This window comes from Macadamia integrifolia, chromosome 2, assembly GCF_013358625.1.
Source record: "Macadamia integrifolia cultivar HAES 741 chromosome 2, SCU_Mint_v3, whole genome shotgun sequence".
Taxonomy (NCBI): domain Eukaryota; kingdom Viridiplantae; phylum Streptophyta; class Magnoliopsida; order Proteales; family Proteaceae; genus Macadamia; species Macadamia integrifolia.
This window is the reverse complement of record NC_056558.1, coordinates 8,338,009-8,358,976: the sequence shown is the minus strand read 5'-3', so window position 1 is coordinate 8,358,976 and position 20,968 is coordinate 8,338,009. Positions and strand designations below refer to the sequence as shown.

General features: G+C 37.3%; 5 protein-coding genes, 1 non-coding gene and 1 pseudogene across 7 annotated transcripts; 2 read left to right on the top strand and 5 right to left on the bottom strand.

Moving 5' to 3' along the window:
• Nucleotides 1-536: 536 nt before the first annotated feature.
• Nucleotides 537-3,054, bottom strand: LOC122060007 (LEAF RUST 10 DISEASE-RESISTANCE LOCUS RECEPTOR-LIKE PROTEIN KINASE-like 2.4). The gene is made up of 4 exons (XM_042623132.1): nt 2,045-3,054; nt 1,915-1,956; nt 1,801-1,830; nt 537-1,710 (listed from the first exon to the last, which is right to left on the bottom strand). Exons 1-4 carry the CDS (start codon nt 2,766-2,768, stop codon nt 563-565), a joined length of 1,944 nt encoding a protein of 647 aa, XP_042479066.1. The 5' UTR covers nt 2,769-3,054; the 3' UTR covers nt 537-562.
• A 2,341-nt stretch (nt 3,055-5,395) lies between these two features.
• On the bottom strand, nt 5,396-5,469 carry TRNAT-AGU. Its single transcript has one exon. It is a non-coding gene; the product is annotated as a tRNA-Thr (tRNA).
• Nucleotides 5,470-6,029: 560 nt separating this feature from the next.
• Nucleotides 6,030-7,617, bottom strand: LOC122057908 (annotated as a pseudogene).
• Nucleotides 7,618-9,814: 2,197 nt separating this feature from the next.
• LOC122094123 (rust resistance kinase Lr10-like) lies at nt 9,815-10,279 on the top strand. Its single transcript, XM_042664817.1, has one exon. The coding sequence runs from the start codon at nt 9,815-9,817 to the stop codon at nt 10,277-10,279; it is 465 nt and encodes a 154-aa protein (XP_042520751.1).
• A 24-nt stretch (nt 10,280-10,303) lies between these two features.
• On the top strand, nt 10,304-10,729 carry LOC122094118 (rust resistance kinase Lr10-like). The gene has a single exon (XM_042664803.1). It carries the CDS (start codon nt 10,304-10,306, stop codon nt 10,712-10,714), a length of 411 nt encoding a protein of 136 aa, XP_042520737.1. The 3' UTR covers nt 10,715-10,729.
• A 1,911-nt stretch (nt 10,730-12,640) lies between these two features.
• Nucleotides 12,641-15,124, bottom strand: LOC122094099 (rust resistance kinase Lr10-like). Of its 2 annotated transcripts, none has more exons than XM_042664769.1 (4): nt 14,991-15,124; nt 14,077-14,863; nt 13,937-13,963; nt 12,641-13,838 (listed from the first exon to the last, which is right to left on the bottom strand). In XM_042664769.1, exons 2-4 carry the CDS (start codon nt 14,828-14,830, stop codon nt 12,718-12,720), a joined length of 1,902 nt encoding a protein of 633 aa, XP_042520703.1. In that variant the 5' UTR covers nt 14,831-14,863; nt 14,991-15,124; the 3' UTR covers nt 12,641-12,717. The 2 variants fall into 2 exon arrangements, with proteins under 2 accessions (XP_042520703.1, XP_042520714.1); XM_042664780.1 differs by having other exon boundaries at nt 14,077-14,841; nt 14,991-15,100.
• A 1,214-nt stretch (nt 15,125-16,338) lies between these two features.
• On the bottom strand, nt 16,339-18,553 carry LOC122094111 (rust resistance kinase Lr10-like). Its single transcript, XM_042664791.1, has 3 exons — nt 17,826-18,553; nt 17,640-17,729; nt 16,339-17,534 (listed from the first exon to the last, which is right to left on the bottom strand). Exons 1-3 carry the CDS (start codon nt 18,289-18,291, stop codon nt 16,375-16,377), a joined length of 1,716 nt encoding a protein of 571 aa, XP_042520725.1. The 5' UTR covers nt 18,292-18,553; the 3' UTR covers nt 16,339-16,374.
• Nucleotides 18,554-20,968: the final 2,415 nt, after the last annotated feature.

The following is a 20,968-nucleotide window of genomic DNA, read 5'->3' as shown; positions in this document are numbered from 1 at the left end:
CTTAGGTACCCTCTCCTTAATAGTTAGTTTTTAAGAATGAGGTCTACCCAAGTCCCCACAAGAACATTCAAGGCTTTCGTTTTGAGAGCAAAAATGGATCACAAAGATAAACCAAGGCAATTGTACTGGTAAAGAACTGCACATGTGGCCAATTTAATAGCTCCTTGATAATTTAGATGGACTGATCTGCCACCAATCCTCCACATGGCTGAAAGCACCCCATAAGAGAGAAAGAGCTGAATAGGATTTACATTGAATCGCCTGGAAAGGAAGTTGGTCTCAGTGACTAATTATCTTTCATGTGGCAGTTTAGTTAGCAGCCCAAAGGGGTTCCACAAATTACGCCTTCCATATTTTAGCTCAGAAGCACTACCCCATGTGGCAAAATAAAATCCTTCATTTTAAGTCATTTTTCAAAATCTAAATCAACAATTTAACAGCCGAACATACAAGCAGAGAACTAGTAAAATATAAAGCATATATGTTTGAGGAAGGGGGAAACAGATCAAAGAAATTGACAAAAAAAAAAAAAAAAATTGTCATCCAATAAATTTTTATACATTCACATTTGAGATGATGAGTCGATATAAGAGGCATTTGATTCACAAGAAATTTCTGGATATGCAGAATTTGAGATAGCTTCATGAGCTTCATCAAGATCCCGATCTGGAGATGTTAAGCAGGGCTTGGGTGGCATATGCAGAAGTTCTACACTTCCCTCTAGCATTTCTGTAACTTTGCTCATTGAAGGACGATCGCTAGGCTTCATTTGTATGCACCATAGTGCAACTATAATCAGTTTCTTCACTATATCCTTTTCATCATCTGTTTCAGTCCCCAAATCGAAGTCATCGTCTTGATCCAACTGATCATATATCCATGTAGGGAAGTAATTTTGGCTCGAGTCATCGACCAGTGTGTTGACATTTTTCCTTCTTCCAACAATTTCCATCAATAACATTCCATAACTATAAACATCAGATTTATATGAAACTGCTCCAAATTTTCTGAAAAATAGTTCAGGAGCCATGTATCCTATTGTTCCTCTTACAGCAGTTACAGATACAATACTATCATCAGTTGGGTAGAATTTTGCAAGCCCAAAGTCTGAAACTTTTGGAGTAAAGTTCTCATCAAGAAGAATGTTGTGGGGCTTGATATCAAAATGTAAAATCTGCATATCACAACCTCGATGTAGATATTCAATCCCACGAGCAATAGCTATGGCAATCTCATACGACTTGCCCCAGCTTAGAGTGTTGCTTTTAGTATCTTTAGCAAATATATACTTATCCAGAGATCCATGAGGCATGTATTCATATAGAAGAGCCCTCTTCGATCCCTCTGCGCAGAATCCAATTAGTTGCACGACATTAATGTGATGAATCCTTCCAATAGTCGCAACTTCATTGATGAAGTCTTGCCCATTACCTTTAGTCTTGCTCAACATCTTTACTGCAACTGGATGGCCATTCGGAAGCACTCCTTTGTATACAGAGCCGAAGCCTCCTTGGCCTAATTTTTCTTTGAAACGTCTGGTAATCATCCAAATTTCCCAATATGAATACCTCATTGGCATATGATTCTTGTAGTTAGTTAAGAACTGTTCAATTCTGTCATCCATTGACAGATGTTTCCTGCGTAATTTGTAGATCAAAAAGGATAACAAGCAAAATATCCCAACTACTCTGTTTCCTAACAAGACGTACCCTGCAGCAAACATAAAGAAGCATGGTTATTCATTAGGCATCCTTGCTGATAAAAGCTAAAAAGGGACATAATATCTTCAGATGGTCTTACCTATCCCTTTCATAGTCTGAGGGAGTTCAACTGTAAAAGAACAAAATCAAAAGTTTTAAATGAACCCTAATAGTGATAAGGATAACATAGAGAAAGAATTTCTAAAGCTCTTACCGAGTATGATATGAAACATAACTGCAAGGACATTTAAGAAACCTGTATGATGAAAATGGTCAGCATGAGAAAGATTGCAATAAATAAAACTGGGTTTTATTCAGCTACTGAATATTTATATAATATTCACCTTGAGAAGAATGGGGGACAGAAGGATCTTCCCAATGAAGGTAAAAACCAGACAGCAAAGCCTGGTGAATTTCTGGGTACGTGTGGTTCAGAATTATCTTTGCGGGTCTGGGAGAACTACCTACAAATTTGCAGTTTGGGCGGAGATCCTTCTCAAGAAGGACATAAGAATATGGGCGTGAGGAGGTTCCATTGAGGTAAGGAGAGGTAGATATGTAAGCTGTGTCATTCTTGACTGGTGATGAACAACCCACGAATGTGATACCACTCTCATTTGATTCCAAGTTGTAGAATGAATTACTGTAACTAGGGAAAGAAGAAAAACGAGGCAGAGAAGAGCAATTCCCTCTCTCTAAACCAGGATCGACGATTCGGATAAGCTTCTTGGAGTATAAGATTTCATCCACGAAATATTTTCTTGTGTAGAATGATTTGGACAAATAATAGCCATCGTTTAACTCCAGTTTCCAGAATTGCAGATTCACTACAGTTCGATTGTTTTCGCAATTGAGTTGGAATTCAGGGAATTGAGTACTGCTATTGTTGGGATCAGTTTTCAACTGAAATGGGTATTGGATATTGAGAAGATCACCGCAAGAGGCAGTGGCAGAGGCAGAATTGTTCACTTCTCTCTGGGCGGCGACATGGGCTGATTGAAAATCGATGAAGCAGAAGAAGAAGAAAACAAGAGCAGCAAAAGAAGAAGCAAAGGGTGCCCTTGTCATGTTGAACAAAAATGAGATTCGGGAGAACTTGACAAAGGGACTCCTTTGTGGGCTGTACAAAGTGAGTTTTTGCTTTGGCTCTTTTGTTCTGGAGTGGTATTAACTAAGAACTACAAAGGAAAAACAAGCTATTGCCATGGAAGAGTAGTTTGGTGTGTATGAATCAACAGTGAGGTTCGAGGAAATCAGATATTTAATCAAGAACTTTGACTGCTGAATTTTTTATTCGGCAAGGACAAGAACAAACTATTGTGTGAATCAAACTGGTACAGAAGGGTTGAGGTGTTTCCACCTTGTCAAAAGTAAATTGATATAAAGAATCGCTATTAGGTAAGGGTTTGATAATCATACATGTCTTTTCCTTTCAAGGGAGAGAAGGAATTCTAATGAATGCTTGTGTAGTTTATCAAGTATTTGGGTAGGTGTTACTCTATAAACGAGGTGTTAGGCATCTAGTCCACCAAGTTGAAGATTGATTTCTTTTCATTTAGATCATTTCTATTATCTTATCTTAAACTAAGTCATTAAGTAATGACAGGTTACTAAGTGGTCAAGACAAAAACATTGATCCTACACCATTAACTATATTAAGCTACATTATATTATGCCACATTAATGAATTTTTTTTATGTTAGAAGCCTGATTAAGTATATTACGGAATCGTGATTAAACTAATTATTTAGGATTATGATTAAGACTTAAACTATAGGAGTAATAGTAAGGAAAGACATACAAGGCTCAAGTTTTGACTCTAGCATAAAGCTGTTTGGAGGGCATAGATTCTTGTAGCTGACTCCTTTTACATGGGATGTTTCTGAAGTGTTATTATATCTCTTTTTTTATTTTTTTACTACGTTATACTCTTTATGAATTCATGTATTCAATCCCATTTAATTGGATACAACTGAGTTTTATTTTATTGTATGATTAAACACAAATGATTTGTCTTGGAGTTGGCTTAAGCCTACCCTCCCTCCTTTTTCTTTTTGGACATAAATTTATTTATTCACCAAAAAAAAAAAAATGACAACTGATTTAATTAATGCATTAAGAAATCTTAATTAAACCAGGGAGCGTCGGCTTGTAACATATTGACTTTATAACCAAACTTCTTTGCCCTCTAGAAAATGATGTGGGAGTATGATAAAAGCTTAATGATGTAATTTTGCAATGAGAAAACAGAAAAAGAGACAACAGTTCCAATTATGAGAGGCAGGGGTGGTGGGTGTGGATTTGTGGAAAGATAGGTAGGGGCAGAGGAAGAAGGTGGAATGAGGGTGAGATCAAGGCCAATACTGATTTGACCCAACCAATTCAGGTCAATCTGGTCCAATTTCTCAAACCATGATTCGAATGCCAGGTGCTCCAATCCCATTCGATTCGTTTTTTTTTTTTATTGCAAGATTTTCTTGTCTACCTACAGAACCTCTTTATTGATCAAAACCCAAACTAGAATGACTCCTCATCTAGTGGTTCCATCTCTTCCTTCCGTCCCCCTCTCCGAAACTCTTTTTATTGATAAGTATTTCTAATAAGGGTATGTCTTGTTGTCACTAAAAAAGTAAAAATGATGAAATAAGAAATTATAATCATTTTTTTTTCTTTTTCTTTTTCTTTTTTTAAGCCATCTGTCTTATTTTCAAAAATTATTTAATATAGGATAAAAAAAAATATTTTCATAATAATTTAAAAATACTAATATCTTTGTTTGCTTAAACGGTAAAAACCAAGTTTATATCATAAAACAATCGAAGTTCAACTATTGGTAATGTTCCTCCATTATAAAATAATTTGAAAATCCTTTGTCATTATGTTATTTCTAAAAATTGTACACTTTTTCAAGTTACACATTTGAAATAATCGGATGCATCGTTTTTGGAGAAAAAAATTTTATACAAAAAGGGGTTTTGACTTCTGTTCTCCATCAAAATTGAGTATGAGAAGATTTTTCCTTTAATAATTGAGAATCTTAGTCATAAAATGGTAGCTACTAAAGATGGTGATAAGTCAAAAGTGACCATATCAAGATCAGGGCAAAGTCATGCATTGCTATATTTTACAAAGCTTGGATGGATTATTAAAAGTAGTCATCATTGGTGGGCATAGACAAAAGCCTTGAAAAGTGATATCCAATTTCCATAAGACGTGTTCAGGTTGCACTCTGAAGGTGATGACTTAAAGATAGGCTATATGCATGTCCACATAAGATGTGTTTGGTTACATATCATTGGAGATTTATTTTAGATTTTGCAATGAATTTATAGAGAGTGTTTCTATTGAATCGTATTTATTTTTAAGATTTTTCGAAAAATTGTTTAGTTATTTATCCTGCTTTTGTGATTCTTTTGAATTACCACTTAACATTGACTATTTATATGAGAGTAAGAATTATGTGTGTCAAATATGAATTTCGCTATTTACCTTATTTCTTAGATGAACCATATTTAGTTTTACAATGTGTTTCAAATAAATTAGTATTTCTAAGTAGAACCAACTCAAAAACCAACCAAACAATTAAATAAAAAAGAGAATCACGTTTCATTAGAAAGACTTTAATTACATAACCAGACACATTCATTAATAATAACAGGCCAAACAAAAAAAAAATGAGAATTTTTTGATAATTTTGCTTTCATTGAGAGTTGAACTCAAGACCTCCCGCTTACTAAACGGGTGCTCTAACCAACTGAGCTATGAAAGCTTACATATTTATATTTCTGATAATAATATACAATTATGAAAAAGAAACTTAAGTAGATAAGAATTTAACATAAAAAATTGCCTACATCTATCCAAGAAAATCAAAGATTTTCACTAAACCTGAAAAACTCTCTATACTACTTTCTATCTTACAAAGTGATCTCCATTTTACTTGTGTCTAGGATTTTCCACACCAAGACAATATATAGAGAACCCAAAACCCTAATCCCCACATGATTACAATAGACTCCGTACAAGTAATGGACCTCAAAACCTAATCCAATTATAATTATATGAATCATCACGAAATACAAGACATACCAAACCCCAACATATGTTAAGGTGAAACTCAGATTATGGTATTATTTTGTACTTGAAGAAATATAATTATATGCATACAATTGGTAGCAAATTGCAATCCCACTTACGAAAGAAAAAAATACATGAATCCCACCCATTAGCTAGAATACCAGAAAAGTGGTTATGCATGCTTTTCCTTGTTGATCATTTTAAGCTGTACCTGGACATGAAGCTTACCATACTAACTATTTTTAACACTATTCAATGATGAGAGATGACTGCTAAGTTTGGGCTTTGTGATCCCTCCAAGACTGTTGCCTCCGCGTTTGCCTCTACAGGAGCTGTTGAAACAAAGGGGTTAGGCGGCATTTCCAAGTTATCAATTTCTCCTTCCAACATCCGAATCACAGTTTTCATTGAAGGGCGACCTGATGGATACCACTGTATGCACCAAGTTGCAACAATGGTCAATCTCCTTGCAATTTCAGCATCTTCTTCTGCAACTATCCTCAAACCCAGCTCTTCTCCTCGATGTAGCCGATTATAAATCCATTCAGGCAAGTATGCTTGTCTAGAGTGCTCCAATGAAATATCTTTATTCTTCCTTTCTCTCACCATTTCAAACAACAACATCCCAAAACTGTAAACATCTGATTTATAGGAGACATTGGCAAAATTCCTGGAGAAGAGTTCTGGTGCAGTATAACCCTTCGTTCCCCTAGCAGCTGCCATTGATACATTGCTTTGACCTTTGTCACATAACTTTGCCAGCCAAAATCAGAAATTTTTGGATTAAAATTTTTGTCTAGTAGAATATTATGAGGCTTGATATCCAAATGGAGGATACTCTGCTCACAACCTTGATGAAGGTATTCAATTCCTCTCGCTATACCTATTGCAATCTCCCGAAGCTTCTGCCAGTGTTGCAGAGGGTTGTTAGGATCTTCTGAGAATATGAATTTTGCTAGTGATTCATTGGGCATGAATTCATAGATCAATGCTCTCTTGCATCCGTATGCACAGTACCCAAGAAGACGAACCACATTGACATGGTGAATCCTACCCATGGTGCCGATTTCATTGATAAAATCACCTCCATCGCTAGCTAGTTCATTGCGGATCTTTACAGCAACAAGAATTCCATTTGAAAGCTTTCCTTTGAACACAAAGCCATATCCTCCCCGTCCTAATTTGTATTTAAATTGTGTTGTTATCTTCTTAATCTCAGAATAAGAGTATCTTGTGTGAAGTTTGTAATATCTCAATGATTTATTAATAAAGGATGATTACATATATAAAGGCATTACATCTGGCAAGAAATCATAACAGAATAATATATATATATATATATATATATATAGAGAGAGAGAGAGAGAGAGAGAGAGAGGCATTACATCTGGCAAGAAATGAATCATAACAGAATAACTAAGTGCACATGGGTTTGATACAAGTGGGCTGAGAGATGCTACAATATATGACAGTGCATGGATCCTTAACATCTTTTGGGCTTGCAAGAAGTGTATTCCTCCAGGAATTTCTCAACCTTGAGTGGATCTTCTCTTGCCAATTTCCGCGACTTGTAGACCTTAATAGAGACAACTAGTACTGCTACTATGAGAACCAACAAGGGAATGCTTACTCCTGTACATAGACAAACAATGTTAAATTCACTGAAACACAAGACTTTAATATCGCGCATGACATGAAATGTGTATGGATGTATGCAACTACACAAAAGGGTAGAGAGATTCACCTAAGGCAACACCTATTTGCCATCCACCTGCACAAAAAGAGAATTCTGATAATCAGCATCATTTGGCTTTGAGAGGATTAAAAACAACAAAACCATTCCTTAATAAAAATAAAAAGAAGAAAGATGATGATGATAATAACAGAAGAACAAGAAGTCATGATTTCACCATTGGTACCTGAACTAGTGTTGTTATCATAAACGAGGGGAGAAGATTCGTTCACATAGAAGCATCCCAGCTCGTGAGTGGTTTTGTTCTTGAATCCGCAACTCTCTCCTACATTGCTGCAGTTACATCCAGGTACTTAACCCAAACCCGTGGAATAATCTTTTGAGGTAGTTGGGATAATCGAAGCTGCTAGGTACATTAGTGCATCCATAAATATCATCATATGGCACAACTGGAACCGCAACAGTTTCCATGATGTTGCAAGACTTTGGGGATGATGCCAGGTCAGAAGACAATCCCATGAAGCCAACTGTATGTGACTTGTTACTTAAACAGGGCACTTGGTAGAAGTTGTTGGTATTAGAGGTAATGTCAGTTGGGCAATCAAAGAAAGTGTAATTCCTTGTGCTACAGGAGTAACGGAATGGAGAAGAAGATGTGGATGATGAGCTATTACTACCATCAAACCCAAGGATGAATTCTGCAAGGCAATTTTCCTAAACTTTTATGCTCTGTTTTGAATATGAGATGTCCAATACAGATAACTCTCCAACAGATGGAAGTTGTAGGATGGTTTCTCCATTACTGCAAGTCACTTCAAACCCTGGGTATCCGCAGTACTCCGGCTGTTTAGCCTGTAATTGGGAATTCGATAATAGGTCCATTCTGTTGACACTTCCAACGCTTGCAATCATCCACTTGCCCTAAAAATTGTTGTAGAAGATGAAGAAAACAAAGGAAGTGGATGATCATCATCAATTGTTTCATCTTTACTTGTATTTTATCTGAACCTGAGGAACAAATTACATCTCTTTTTTACTCAAATTGAAAAAACTAAAACTAATCAAAATTGATTGGAAAGAGAAATATGAAAACTTGAAGTCAATCAAGGTCTCACCTTAAATTTTTTGTACAGATGGATTTTGATGTTTGTAATACAATTAATAACCCCCCAAATAATGGGAGAGACCTTAACTCTTACTTTTAAGACTTACTTTCCTTATAAGATCTAATTAACCTCCACCCCCAACCCAAAGAAAAACAGAAGTGAAACTCTCAAATCGCAATGGCATTGATAGGAGCTTGTTGCAGTAGAAAATCCAAATACGTAATGCCCATTTCTAACTCTTTATAAAAATGAAAAACCAGAGATTGAGATTGAGATTGAGATGAAAAGAACACTTCTCCTCTCATAAATCCATGCTAAAAACCTCAAGCCCATCTGAAATTTCAAACGCAGAAACCCAATTACCCCTCTATTCTCTGGTAATGAAGGAAGGAGATCCCTTTATCTTGTCTCCAGAATGTAAAAATCCCCCTTTTAAGGAATATCTCAACACAGAGAGAAAAAAGAAACCAAAAGAAGCTAAGCAAATCGCCTCTGCTCCAAAAACGGGAGGTTTGTGGAGGTTTTAAGAGATGTCAATCTCCCTATCGAACAGATTTCTTGAGTATCCAGGGGATCCCCACTAAAAGAGAGTTCCATTCAATATAAATAAAATCAGTGGAGAGTGGAGACTGACGTTCCTCTCTTCCTTGAAAGAGGGCTTTCAGGTGTCGATGTTTAGCTCCACGTAAAGGGTCTTTGGAGTGCTGAAGCTGAAGAAGATGTGAACAAATGGAGACGCTGTTATGGAGGGGGGATGGTGTTTATATCTTCCTTGCAGATATATTAAGTAAGAGCTTCGGAAATCCTTACTCCATGTTTTCCTTGTCACTTTTGGGGTTCATTTAAAGTTGTGGCTGAAATTATTGATTTTGTCCTCTACAGCTAAATTTTTGGAAGTGATAGTGATTGTAGGTAAGACCATCTGAAGATATGGTATCCCTTCTAATGAAATGTTCTTTTATGTTTGCTGCAGTACCCATCCTGAATTCCTGATAGGAGGGGCAGCACTTGGGATATTGTGGCTAGTACCCTATTTGATCTACAAATTTCACAGGAAACATCTGTCAAAGGTCAGAATTGAAAAGTTCTTAACAAACTACAGGAGTAACACACCAATAAGGTATTCATATTGGGAAATTCAGAGGATTACCAGACGATTCAAAGAAAAATTAGGCCAAGGAGGCTTTGCCTCTGTATACAAAGGAGTGCTTCCCAACGGCAATCTGGTTGCAGTAAAGATGCTGAGCAAGACTAAAGGGAATGGGCAAGACTTCATTAATGAAGTTGCGACTATTGGAAGGATTCATCACATTAATGTTGTGCGACTAATTGGATTCTGTGCAGAGGGATCAAAGAGGGCTCTTCTATATGAATTCATGCCTAATGGATCTCTGGATAAGTATATATTTGCTCAAGATTCTAACAGCAACAATCTAAGCTGGGACAAGTCGTATGAGATTGCCATAGCTATTGCTCGTGGGATTGAATATCTACATCGAGGTTGTGATATGCAGATTTTTCATTTTGAAATCAAGCCCCACAACATTCTTCTTGATGAGAATTTTACTCCAAAAGTTTCAGACTTTGGGCTTGCAAAATTATATCCAACCGATGATAGTATTGTATCTGTAACTGCTGTACAAGGAACAATAGGGTACATAGCTCCTGAACTATTTTACAGAAACTATGGGGGTGTTTCATAGAAATCTGATGTTTATAGTTTTGGAATGTTGTTGATGGAAATTGCTGGAAGAAGGAGAAACCTTAACCCACATGTCGATAATTCAAGCCAAATTTACTTCCCAACATGGATATATGATCATTTGGATGAGGATGAAGATGAAGACTTGGATTTGGGGACTGAAACAGAGGATGAAAAGGATATAGTGAAGAAACTGATTATAGTTGCACTATGGTGCATACAGATGATGCCTAATGATCGTCCTTCAATGTGCAAAGTTATTGAAATGCTAGAGGGGAGTGTGGAACTTCTGCAAATGCCACCCAAGGCCTGCTTAACATCTCCACCTCGGGATCTTGATGAAGCTCATGAAGCTATCTCAGGTTCCGCCGCGCATTCAGTAATTGCTTGTGAATCATCCTCCACACACTCCATTATCTCAATTGTGACTGTATAATGGCAAATATTTATTTTTTTCCTCCCTTCATTCAAACATTTATGTATTGTATTTTACTAGTTCTCTACTTGTGCGTTCAACTGTTAAATTGTTGGCCACATGTGCAGTTCTTTTGCCAATATAAGTGACTTGGCCTATCTTTGTGATCCATTTTTGCTTCTCACAATCAAAGCCTCTTGGATGTTCTTAAAATTAAATAACAATGCTTGAGAGAGAAAAAAACTGTTTCTTTTTACCAGTGGGACAAGAGTAAAGGGAAGAAGCTTTGCCCTTGGAAAAGGAATGAATCAAGAAAATATGATACAATCATTCTACCATTTTCGATAGAGAAAAGAAAAGATTACAAAGATGCCACCAAGAGGCACTAGGTCCGGACAAATAAAGTGAAACACGAAAGGATCAAAGCATCTAACCCTAGGACCGTTGGAAAATGAAAAGAAGCAACAACTAGCTTACATTACGTTCTTCCAAGGGGCATAAGATTTTCCAATTAGTTAAGATCAGCATCTCTTCTCTCTGTGCCAAGCAGAGACTCGAGTGTCTTTCCAATGGAATTACTCTTCTCACAAATAGTTTGCATTTTTTCTTTTCATTTTCTCACATATCAGTGGAGATGAATTTTGAGGGATTTTTTTCTCTTCAAAAATGACTTCTTTTTCTTCCCCCCCCCCCCCCCCCCCCCCCTTCTTTTTCCCTATAGGTTACAAACAAATATGTTCATCACTGCACTTTCTCTCAATTTTTTTTTCCCTTGACAAGAGTGAAAGAAACGAAACACATCTTTGTGAGAGTGAGTGATGGGGACGACTGTGAGGGTGACAATGGGCACATTGTACATCTCTATTTAATATAGAGTAAAAAAAAAAGGTTTTCAAAAGGATTTGAAAATACTAATATCTTTGGTTGCTTAAACAGTAAGAACCAAGTTTATGTTATTAAACAACCAAAGTTCAACTATTACTTCTACGGCATACTGATAATGCCCCTCCATTATAAAATAATTTGAAAATTACTTCTTATTATGTCATTACTAAAAGTTGTACACTTTTTCAAGTAAGCACGTGAAGTAACAAGATATACCCTCATTGGAGAAAAAAATGTTATACAAAAATGGCAAAAAAGTAAAGTTTTGACTTCTTCATTTTTCACTAGCCTTGATTATTAGAAGATTTTTTTTCCTTTAATAATAGAGAATCCTAGTCATAACATGGGATCTATTAAACATGGTGATAAGTGAGAGTCACCTTATCAAGATCAGGTCAAAGTCATGCCTTGCTATGTTCCAAGCTTGGATGGACCATTAGAAGAAGTAGACAACACTGGTGAGACAACACTGGTGAGGAGAGACAAAAGCCCTGAAAGTGATTTCCATATGGCGTGTTCAGGTTTCACACTCAAGCTGATGACTTGGAGTTAAGCTCATATGCATGCCTACAATTTTTGTAGAGATGGATTGTGATGTTTATGATACAACTAAGAACACGCCAATGGGAGAGACCTTGACATATACTTTAGATTTTCCTTAGAAGCTCTAATTATCCCTCCCGTCATATGGGGAAGTGGAGGCAGGGGCAGGGACATCTTTTCGCTGCCCACCTCCACTTCCCATGCGTTTGGGTGTGGGGAACGTAAACGGAAAGCGTTCTTTCTCCCTTATATTTATATGAAAGAGGCTGTTGGTTCACAAGCAATTGCTGAATGTGCAGAACCTGAGATAGTTTCAAGAGCTTCATCAAGAAGCCGTCATAATTATTATATAGAAAAGTATGAATACATTTATATGTTAAGGTGAAACTCAGCTTCAGGTACTATTTTGTACTTGAAGAAATATATGTATCTGTATACAATTGGTAGCAAAATTTCAATCCCACTTTAGATAGAAAGAAACATAAATCCCGCCCATTAGCTAGAATACTAGAAAAGTGGTTGTGCATGCTTTTCCTTATTGATCATTATAAGCTATACTTGAACCTGAAGCTTACCATACTCTTTTATCTTTACAACTATTCAATGATTACTGCTAAATTTGGGCCTTGTGATCCCTCCAAGACTGTTGCCTCAGCCTCTTCTGGAGCTGTTGACACAAAGGGGTTGGGTGGCATTTCCAAGTTACCAATTTCTCCTTCTAACATCCGAAGCACCGTTTTCATTGAAGGACGACCTGATGGGTACCACTGTATGCACCAAGTCGCAACAATGGCCAATCTCCTTGCAATTTCAACATCTTCTTCTGCAACTATCCTCAAACCCAGCTCTTCCCCTTGATGTAGGCGATTGTAAATCCATTCGGGGAAGTATGCTTGGCTGGGGTGTTCCACTGAAGTATCTATATTCTTCCTTCCTCCTACCATTTCAAGCAACAACATCCCAAAACTGTAGACATCTGATTTATTGGAAACATTGCTAAAGTTCCAAGAGAAGAATTCTGGTGCAATATAGCCCATTGTTCCCCTAGCAGCTGTCATCGATACATTACTTTGACCTTTGGCACATAAGATTGCCAACCCAAAATCAGAAATTTTGGGATTAAAATTTTTGTCCAGTAGAATATTGTGAGGCTTGATATCAAAATGGAGGATACGCTGGTCACAACCTTGATGAAGGTATTCAATCCCTCTCGCTATACCAATTGCAATGTCTCGAAGCTTCTCCCAGTGTCGCAGAGGGTTGTTAGTATCTCCTGAGAATATGAATTTTGCTAGTGATTCATTGGGCATGAATTCATAGATCAATGCTCTTTTGTATCCATCTGCGCAATACCCAAGAAGACGCACCACATTGACATGGTGAATCCTACCGATGGTGCCCACTTCATTGATAAAATCATCTCCATCACTAGCTGCTTCTTTGAGGACCTTTACAGCAACAAGAATTCCATTTGAGAGTTCCCCTTTGAACACACTGCCATAGCCTCCTTGTCCTAATTTGCATTTAAATTGTTTAGTCATCTTCTTAATCTCGGAATGAGAGTATCTGGTGGGCTTGAGAGACTTGTAATCCTCCAGGAATTTCTCAACCTTGAGTTGATCTTCTCTTGCTTTCTCGTTAGCCAATTTCTGTGACTTGTAGACCTTAACAGAGACAATTGTCGCTGCCATGAGAACCAACAAGGCTATGCTTACTCCTGCACATAAACATACAATGATAAATTCTACACCGCGCATGACATGAAGTGTGTATGTATGGCTGTTTGCAACTACACAAGAGGGTAGAGAGATTCACCTATGGCAACAGATTTTTCCAATTGACCTGCACAAAAAGAGAACTTGATAATCAGCATTGTTTGGCGTCGAGAATCACTCAATAAAAACAAAAGAAACACCATTCACATAGAACAAAAGAAGAAGAAATCATGATTTCACCTCCATTCACAAAGAAACACCCCACCTCCTGAGTGGTTTTGTTCTTGAATCTGCACTTCTCTCCTACCTTGCTGCAATTACATCCCGGCACTTCCCACTTCAGACTCAAAACAGGGACATTGTCTATGAGGTAGTAGGGAAAATAGTCTCCAGGATCAATGCATCCATAGTTATAGTAGTCAAGTAGAACATTTGGAACTGCAACAGTTTTCATGAAGTTGCAAGACCCCTGAACCAATGCCAGCCCGGAAGACGATTTTATGGAGACAACTGTATCTATCCCATTGCTTAAACAGGGCACTTTGTAGATGCTGCCGGTTTCGAAGGTAACATCAGTCGGACAGCTAAAGAATGCGTAATTCTCCGTTTTACAGAAGTAATGGAATGGATAAGCTGTTGTGGATGATGAACTATTACTAGCATTAAACCCAAGGATGAATTCTGCAAAGCAATGTTTCTGAACATTTATGCCCTGTTTTGAATATGAGATGTCATAAACAGACAACTCTCCAACAGAAGGAAGTTGTAAGATGGTGTCTCCATTGTTGCAAGTCAGTTCAAATCCTGGGTATCCACAGTACTCAGGCTGTTGGTCCTTTATTCGAAATGGGAATTCGATACTAGGTCCATTCCTAGAACACTGTGAAGGCTTGCAGTCATCCACTTGCCCTGCAGATTGTTGCAGAAGATGAAGAAACCAAAGGAAGAAGAAAAGGAACCGGATCATCATCAATTCTTTCATCTCTACTTTCATTTTCTTTGAACCTGAGATGAACAAATTGCATCTCTTTGTGACCCAAATGAAAAAAAAAAAAAAAAAAAAAAAAAAAAAAAAAAAAACCAAAACTAGTCAAAATTAAGTGAATCAAAAGAGAAAAATGAATGAGTTCAATCAGTTGAGAAACGAGGGTTACCCTTCTCCAACTCAGAATTGAGGTTTGATTCTTATCACAAGTAGAATGAATGCTTCCATATAAAGAATTGAAGAGATGTATGATAGTTTTTCTACTTCCTCTATATCTAGAGGAAGATCATCTGTCTCTTTTTTCAAACACATAAATCAGGTAGTTATGAAGTCATTTCCGAACTTTGAAGCAGCCAGGTTTGAACTTTGAAGGGTCAACACCCTGCTAATGACTAGTGAGGTATTATCTGAAAGATAGTGGTAAGGTCACTGTTGGATATGCCAAATTAGTCTTTGCCTCGTAATTTTTCCAAGCTACGAAGATGCTCGGAAGCATCTTGCAACTACATGACAACTGTTGCAGTTCCATTGGAAAAGTCCCCTATGCCCCGTTCATCCCAACCCTTCCATTAGTTGAGCCGCTAGCCTCAAAAAGCCCGCAGCATACCTAACCTCCTCCCATATATATATATATATATATGTCATTTAATTCCGAGAGCGAAAAATGGAATCATAAAAACTAGATCAAGGTACTCATATTGGTAAATGAACTGCACATGTGGCCAATCTAAAGGCTTCTTGATAATTTGGATGGAATAATTTGCCACCAATCCTCCCACATGACGCGTGGGGATCTTTGTAGTGCGACATGGCATGTAGAGAAACCAAGGGCTGGGAGCACCTTGATGATTGATTACCTTCCATGTGGTGGTTTATTTGGCAGCCCACAAGGGTTCCACAAATTAGGCGTTACATATTTTAGCTTAGAAGTGTCAAGTGTGTCTTGAATTCTTGTACCTAGTTCATGATTGTTCTGTTCCAATATTTTTGGTGGCAACCTGAACGAGAAATTTTGTGAGGTCTGTGAGGTCTGTGAAAGTAGCAAAGGGACTAGGCCAATCTCATTTGAGAGTGCAAGGGGCGAAACCCACAATGTACGTACAACCCAAACCAATGGATCGACCCAACTTGGAAGAGTTTTGTATGTTTTATTGTCTTGTGCAAGCAGGAAAGTGAAAATTCTTGCTGCAACTTTTGGTGTTCTTGAGAGATCTCCATTGTAATCTTTCTTCCATCACATAGTGAATCATCTTCAATTTTGCTAGTCAATGTAGCACATTATATTGGTGTGTGAACCAGGTTAAATCTCTATGCCATCTTTACTTGAATCTTTTTGTTTATTCGTATTTTTTGGTATTTGCTCTAACAAAAAGCAAAAGCATACGAGGAAAAATAAAGCCCCTCATAATCAATCATATTTTCAAAATTTAAAACCAACAATTTAACAGCTGAACAAATAAGTAGAGAACTAGTAAAATACAAAACATATATGTTCGAGGAAGGGGAAAACAGATAAATGAAAAAAATATATATATTTGTCATGCAATAAATTGTTATACATTCACAATTGAGATAATGGAGTCCGTGAAGGAGGATGTTGATTCAGGAACAATTTCTGAATGTGTAGTGGAATCTGAGATAGATTCATGAGCTTCATCGAGATCCCGAGGTGGAGATGTTAAGCAGGGCTTGGGTGGCATTTGCAGAAGTTCTACACTGCCCTCTAGCATTTCTATAACTTTGCTCATTGAAGGACGATCATTAGGCCTCATTTGTATACACCATAGTGCAACTATAACCAATTTCTTCACCATACCCTTTTCGTCCTCTGTTTCAGTCCCCAAATCCAAGTCTTCACCTTCATCCAACCGATCATATATCCATGTTGGGAAGTAGATTTGGCTTGAATTATTGACAAGCGGATTAACATTTTTCCTTCTTCCAGCAATTTCCATCAATAACATTCCAAAACTATAAACATCAGATTTATATGAAACTCCTCCAAATTTTCTGTAAAATAGTTCAGGAGCCATGTACCCTACTGTTCCTCGTACAGCAGTCACAGATACAATGCTATCATCGGTTGGATATAATTTTGCAAGCCCAAAGTCTGAAACTTTTGGATTAAAGTTCTCATCAAGAAGAATGTTGTGGGGCTTGATATCAAAATGTAAAATCTGCATATCACAACCTCGATGTAGATATTCAATCCCACGAGCAATTCCTATGGCAATCTCATACAACTTGTCCCAACTTAGATTGATGCTTTTAGAATCTTGAGCAAATATATATTTATCCAGAGATCCATTAGGCATGAATTCATATAGAAGAGCCCTCTTTGATCCTGCTGCACAGAATCCAATTAATTGCACAATATTAATGTGATGAATGCTTCCAATAGTTCCAACTTCATTGATGAAGTCTTGCCCTTTCCCTTTAGTCTTGTTCAATATCTTTACTGCAACTGAATGGCCATTTGGAAGCACCCCTTTGTATACAGAGGCAAAGCCTCCTTGTCCTAATTTTTCTTTGAAACGCCTGGTCATCTTCTGAATTTCCCAATATGAATACCTCATTGGTGTGCGATTCCTATAGTTTGTTAAGAACTCTTCAATTCTCCCATCCATTGATAGATGTTTCCTGTGTAATTTATAGATAAAAAATGCAAACAAGCACAATATCCCAATCGATGTCCTTCCTATCATGACGCACGCTGTAGCAAACAAAAAAAAAAAAAGCATGGCATTTCATTAGGCATCGATCCTTGCTGATAAAAAGCAATAGGGAAATTGTAGTGTAATATCTACAAAGGTCTTACCTGCTATCTTCATCACATTGAAAAAAATTGTAACTCTGTACGTCTCACCAAGTATGTTATATAAAACATATTCAAGGAGATATAAGAAACCTGCAGGATAATATAAATTAGTAATGGAATAAAAAAGTCCTGAATATTTCTTTAACTATCAAAACTTTGAATTCTAGTATTGCTGCTGCTACTAACATTGAAATGGGTTGCGACAACGTAGTATCGCGAATTCAGAAGGATCATACCAACCAAGGTAACAACCGGACAGGAAAGCCTGGTGAATTTCTGGGTATGTGTGGTTCAGAATTCTCTTTGCTGGCATAGGAAAACTATGTACAACATTGCAGTGCTGGTGGAGGGCAGAGACTGGCATGCCAACAAGAACATATGAAAATGGAAGTGAGGAACTTCCATTGATGCAAGGAGAGGTAGATATGTAATCTGTGTCATTTTTGACTTGTGAAGAACAACCCACGAATGCGATGCCATTCGCATCTGATGATCTCAACTCGTACCCGGTAATTTCTTCGTACAAGGAAGGAAAGTGAGGCAGAGAAGAGCAAATCCCTCTATGTAAACCAGGATCAACAATTCGGATAAGCTTCTCATCGTACAAGATTTCATCCACAAAGTATTTTCTTGTGTAGTTTTGATACCACATATGATAGCTATTGAATCTCCAATTCAGGAGATTCAAGACAGTTTGATTATCTACGCAATCGAGTTGGTAGTCAGAGAGTTTAGTACAGTTGTTGTTGTTGGGATCATTTTTCAAGTAAAAAGGGTAGTGGATGTTGTGAAGATCACCACAAGAGGAAGAAGAGTTACAGACATGGAGGTAATTGAGACGACCACAAGGTGAAGAAGAGTTACACACTACTATCTGGGCTGCAAAATCGGTCGATTGGGAGTTGATGATGAAACTGAAGAACAAAAAGAAAACCAGAGCAGCAAAGGAAGAAACATAGGGTGGCCCTGTCATGCTTGAACAGAATTCAATTGAGAAAACAAGCTATTGCCAATTTGCCATGGAATAGCGGTTTGGTGTGTGAATCAACACCAATGATGAAGGTTCCAAGAAATCAGATTTTTACTGCCCTTTGCCTAAAGTGGGCCATGTGTTATTTAAGATCGCTTTAATGCCTTGCAATTTTTCCAAGCTTGGAATGGACTATTCAAGAAAAGTAGACAACGCTAGTTGGAGAGAGGTACCTGATCTTTTAATCTAAGGGACGTGTTGAACTTGCACTCTCCAGATGAAGACAAAAGAATTGCACTGAACCGACTGATTCACGCACTATTACGTTACGTGCTCAAATAGAGAGATGAAAAAAAAAAAAACAAAAAAAGCGAAAAAGTAGGAGAAAGAGTTTGACCTTACACACGAAGCCAGCTTGGAAATGAAAGCCTACCTCTGTCTTAGAGACAATTTAGAGATTCAATCGTGTCTCTTTCATTATCTCTTGGTAAATAAATAGACAGAATAACAATTAGCAATCCACACTGCTACAACTTTCCACGATTTCCACTAATCCCACTCAATTACAACTTTTTATACACATTTACTATAACTACCCATAATAATGGAAAAAAATCATCTGTAATTCCGATCTCGTACAATTTCGTGCAATACCACCTTTAGGTGGTGACACGTGTATTGATACCAATGTAATGATCCAAATCTGATTTAAATGCCTCTTCACTGATTTAATGTTTTATTAGTTATACCAGATTTGGACTATTGTATTGGTGTCAATACACGTGTCACCACCTGAAGGTGGTATTGCATGGAATTATACGAGATCGGAATTGTAGACGATTTTAACCTCATAATAATAAGAGAAAATTGCATTGCCATCCCCTGAACTTTTATCCTTATTCAATGGCATTGAATTTTTCAAAACACCAAAGACACCCCTGAAAATTCAAACAATTCCAAATCAGTCCCTGAAAGCCGGAGAACAACAAAGTCTTCTAGGCTGCCATCATCAGTAGCTGGAGATCATTATCGCAAAAGCACTTTGTGATTCGGCTGGCTAAAAGGTCTTGATCATTGATGATGATCTCCAACTGATATGTTCTATTTCCTAATATCAGGAGGGACGAGAGCCGGAGGAGCACCACGCAACGGTGCTGGATGCGAAGGGCTACGCTTGGGAGCCCGAGGAGGACTTCTGTAATAGTGAATTGGCTCGTTGTGCATAGGGCTAGGAAGTCCACCAGCTGGGACTTCTGTAATAGTGAATTGGCCCGTTGTGCATAGGGCTAGGAAGTCCACCAGCTGGTTTTGTTCTCAGTTGGTAATTGAAACGTGTGGAAGCAGCTTGTGAGTTCAAACCAGCCTGATGCAGCAACATTGCCCTTCTGTCGACCGATATCATCTTGTAGTAATACCAACCCAAATACCAAGATGCTTAGAATCACATAGGAACGTCTTCCTTCCATTGCAGTAATCACTTCCTACTCTCTCAATAATTAGAATAGGAAATTATGGGTTTATTGCATGGATCGTGTATATTGACCATTCCAAAGACCTCTATGGTATCCGATCGTCGTATCAGTCAGAAACACACCTGATTTTCCTGAGAAAACAGATGTTTTTCTGCCTTCTTTTACCCTTGATTTATATGGTTCAACTGATATCGGCCAGATATTAGGATTGAAGACATGCCAAACGGATATGAATTGCGGACATCAATAGTTAGAACCATGGATAGGATAGGATAGGATAGCTGGAAGACGTTTTGGCTTCTCTCTTCCCTTCCTAATTCATCTCTAAGCCTATCTTTTCATTTTCCTATTTTATCTCCTTCTCTTTCTCTTCCTCTATCCTAGTCACAGTTAATCCCCAACTCTTTCTCTCAGTTTTCCTACTTTATCTCACTTACTTTACTCATGGTTATCCAAATTTCAAAAGGAAAATCTCAAACTTTATTAGCAAAGCCTTCATTTGTTAATAATTAGTTAGCTAGTTAGGTGTTATCCACTTATTATTAATTGTACATATATATATATATATATATCTTACTCTTAATTAAAAAATCAATATTAAGGTTGAAATTAAAATAAAAAAATTAAAAGAAAAGTCAAATTAAAGCTGTCTAGGGATCGAAATGGTTAGAAATTTGTATTATAGAAAAAAGGGTAATTTGTATTATAGAAAAAAGGGTATACGCCATGCACGCGTCTCCCGTATGTGTGAGGATCGGGGGTGGGGGCCAGAACTTTTTTTTTTTTTTTTATATTAATAATAGTAGTAGTGTTCCATTGGCTAGCAATTCACGTGTTGTTTGAGTTTCTGGAATTTTTTCTACTCCTTTTTTTTTTTTTTTTTTTTT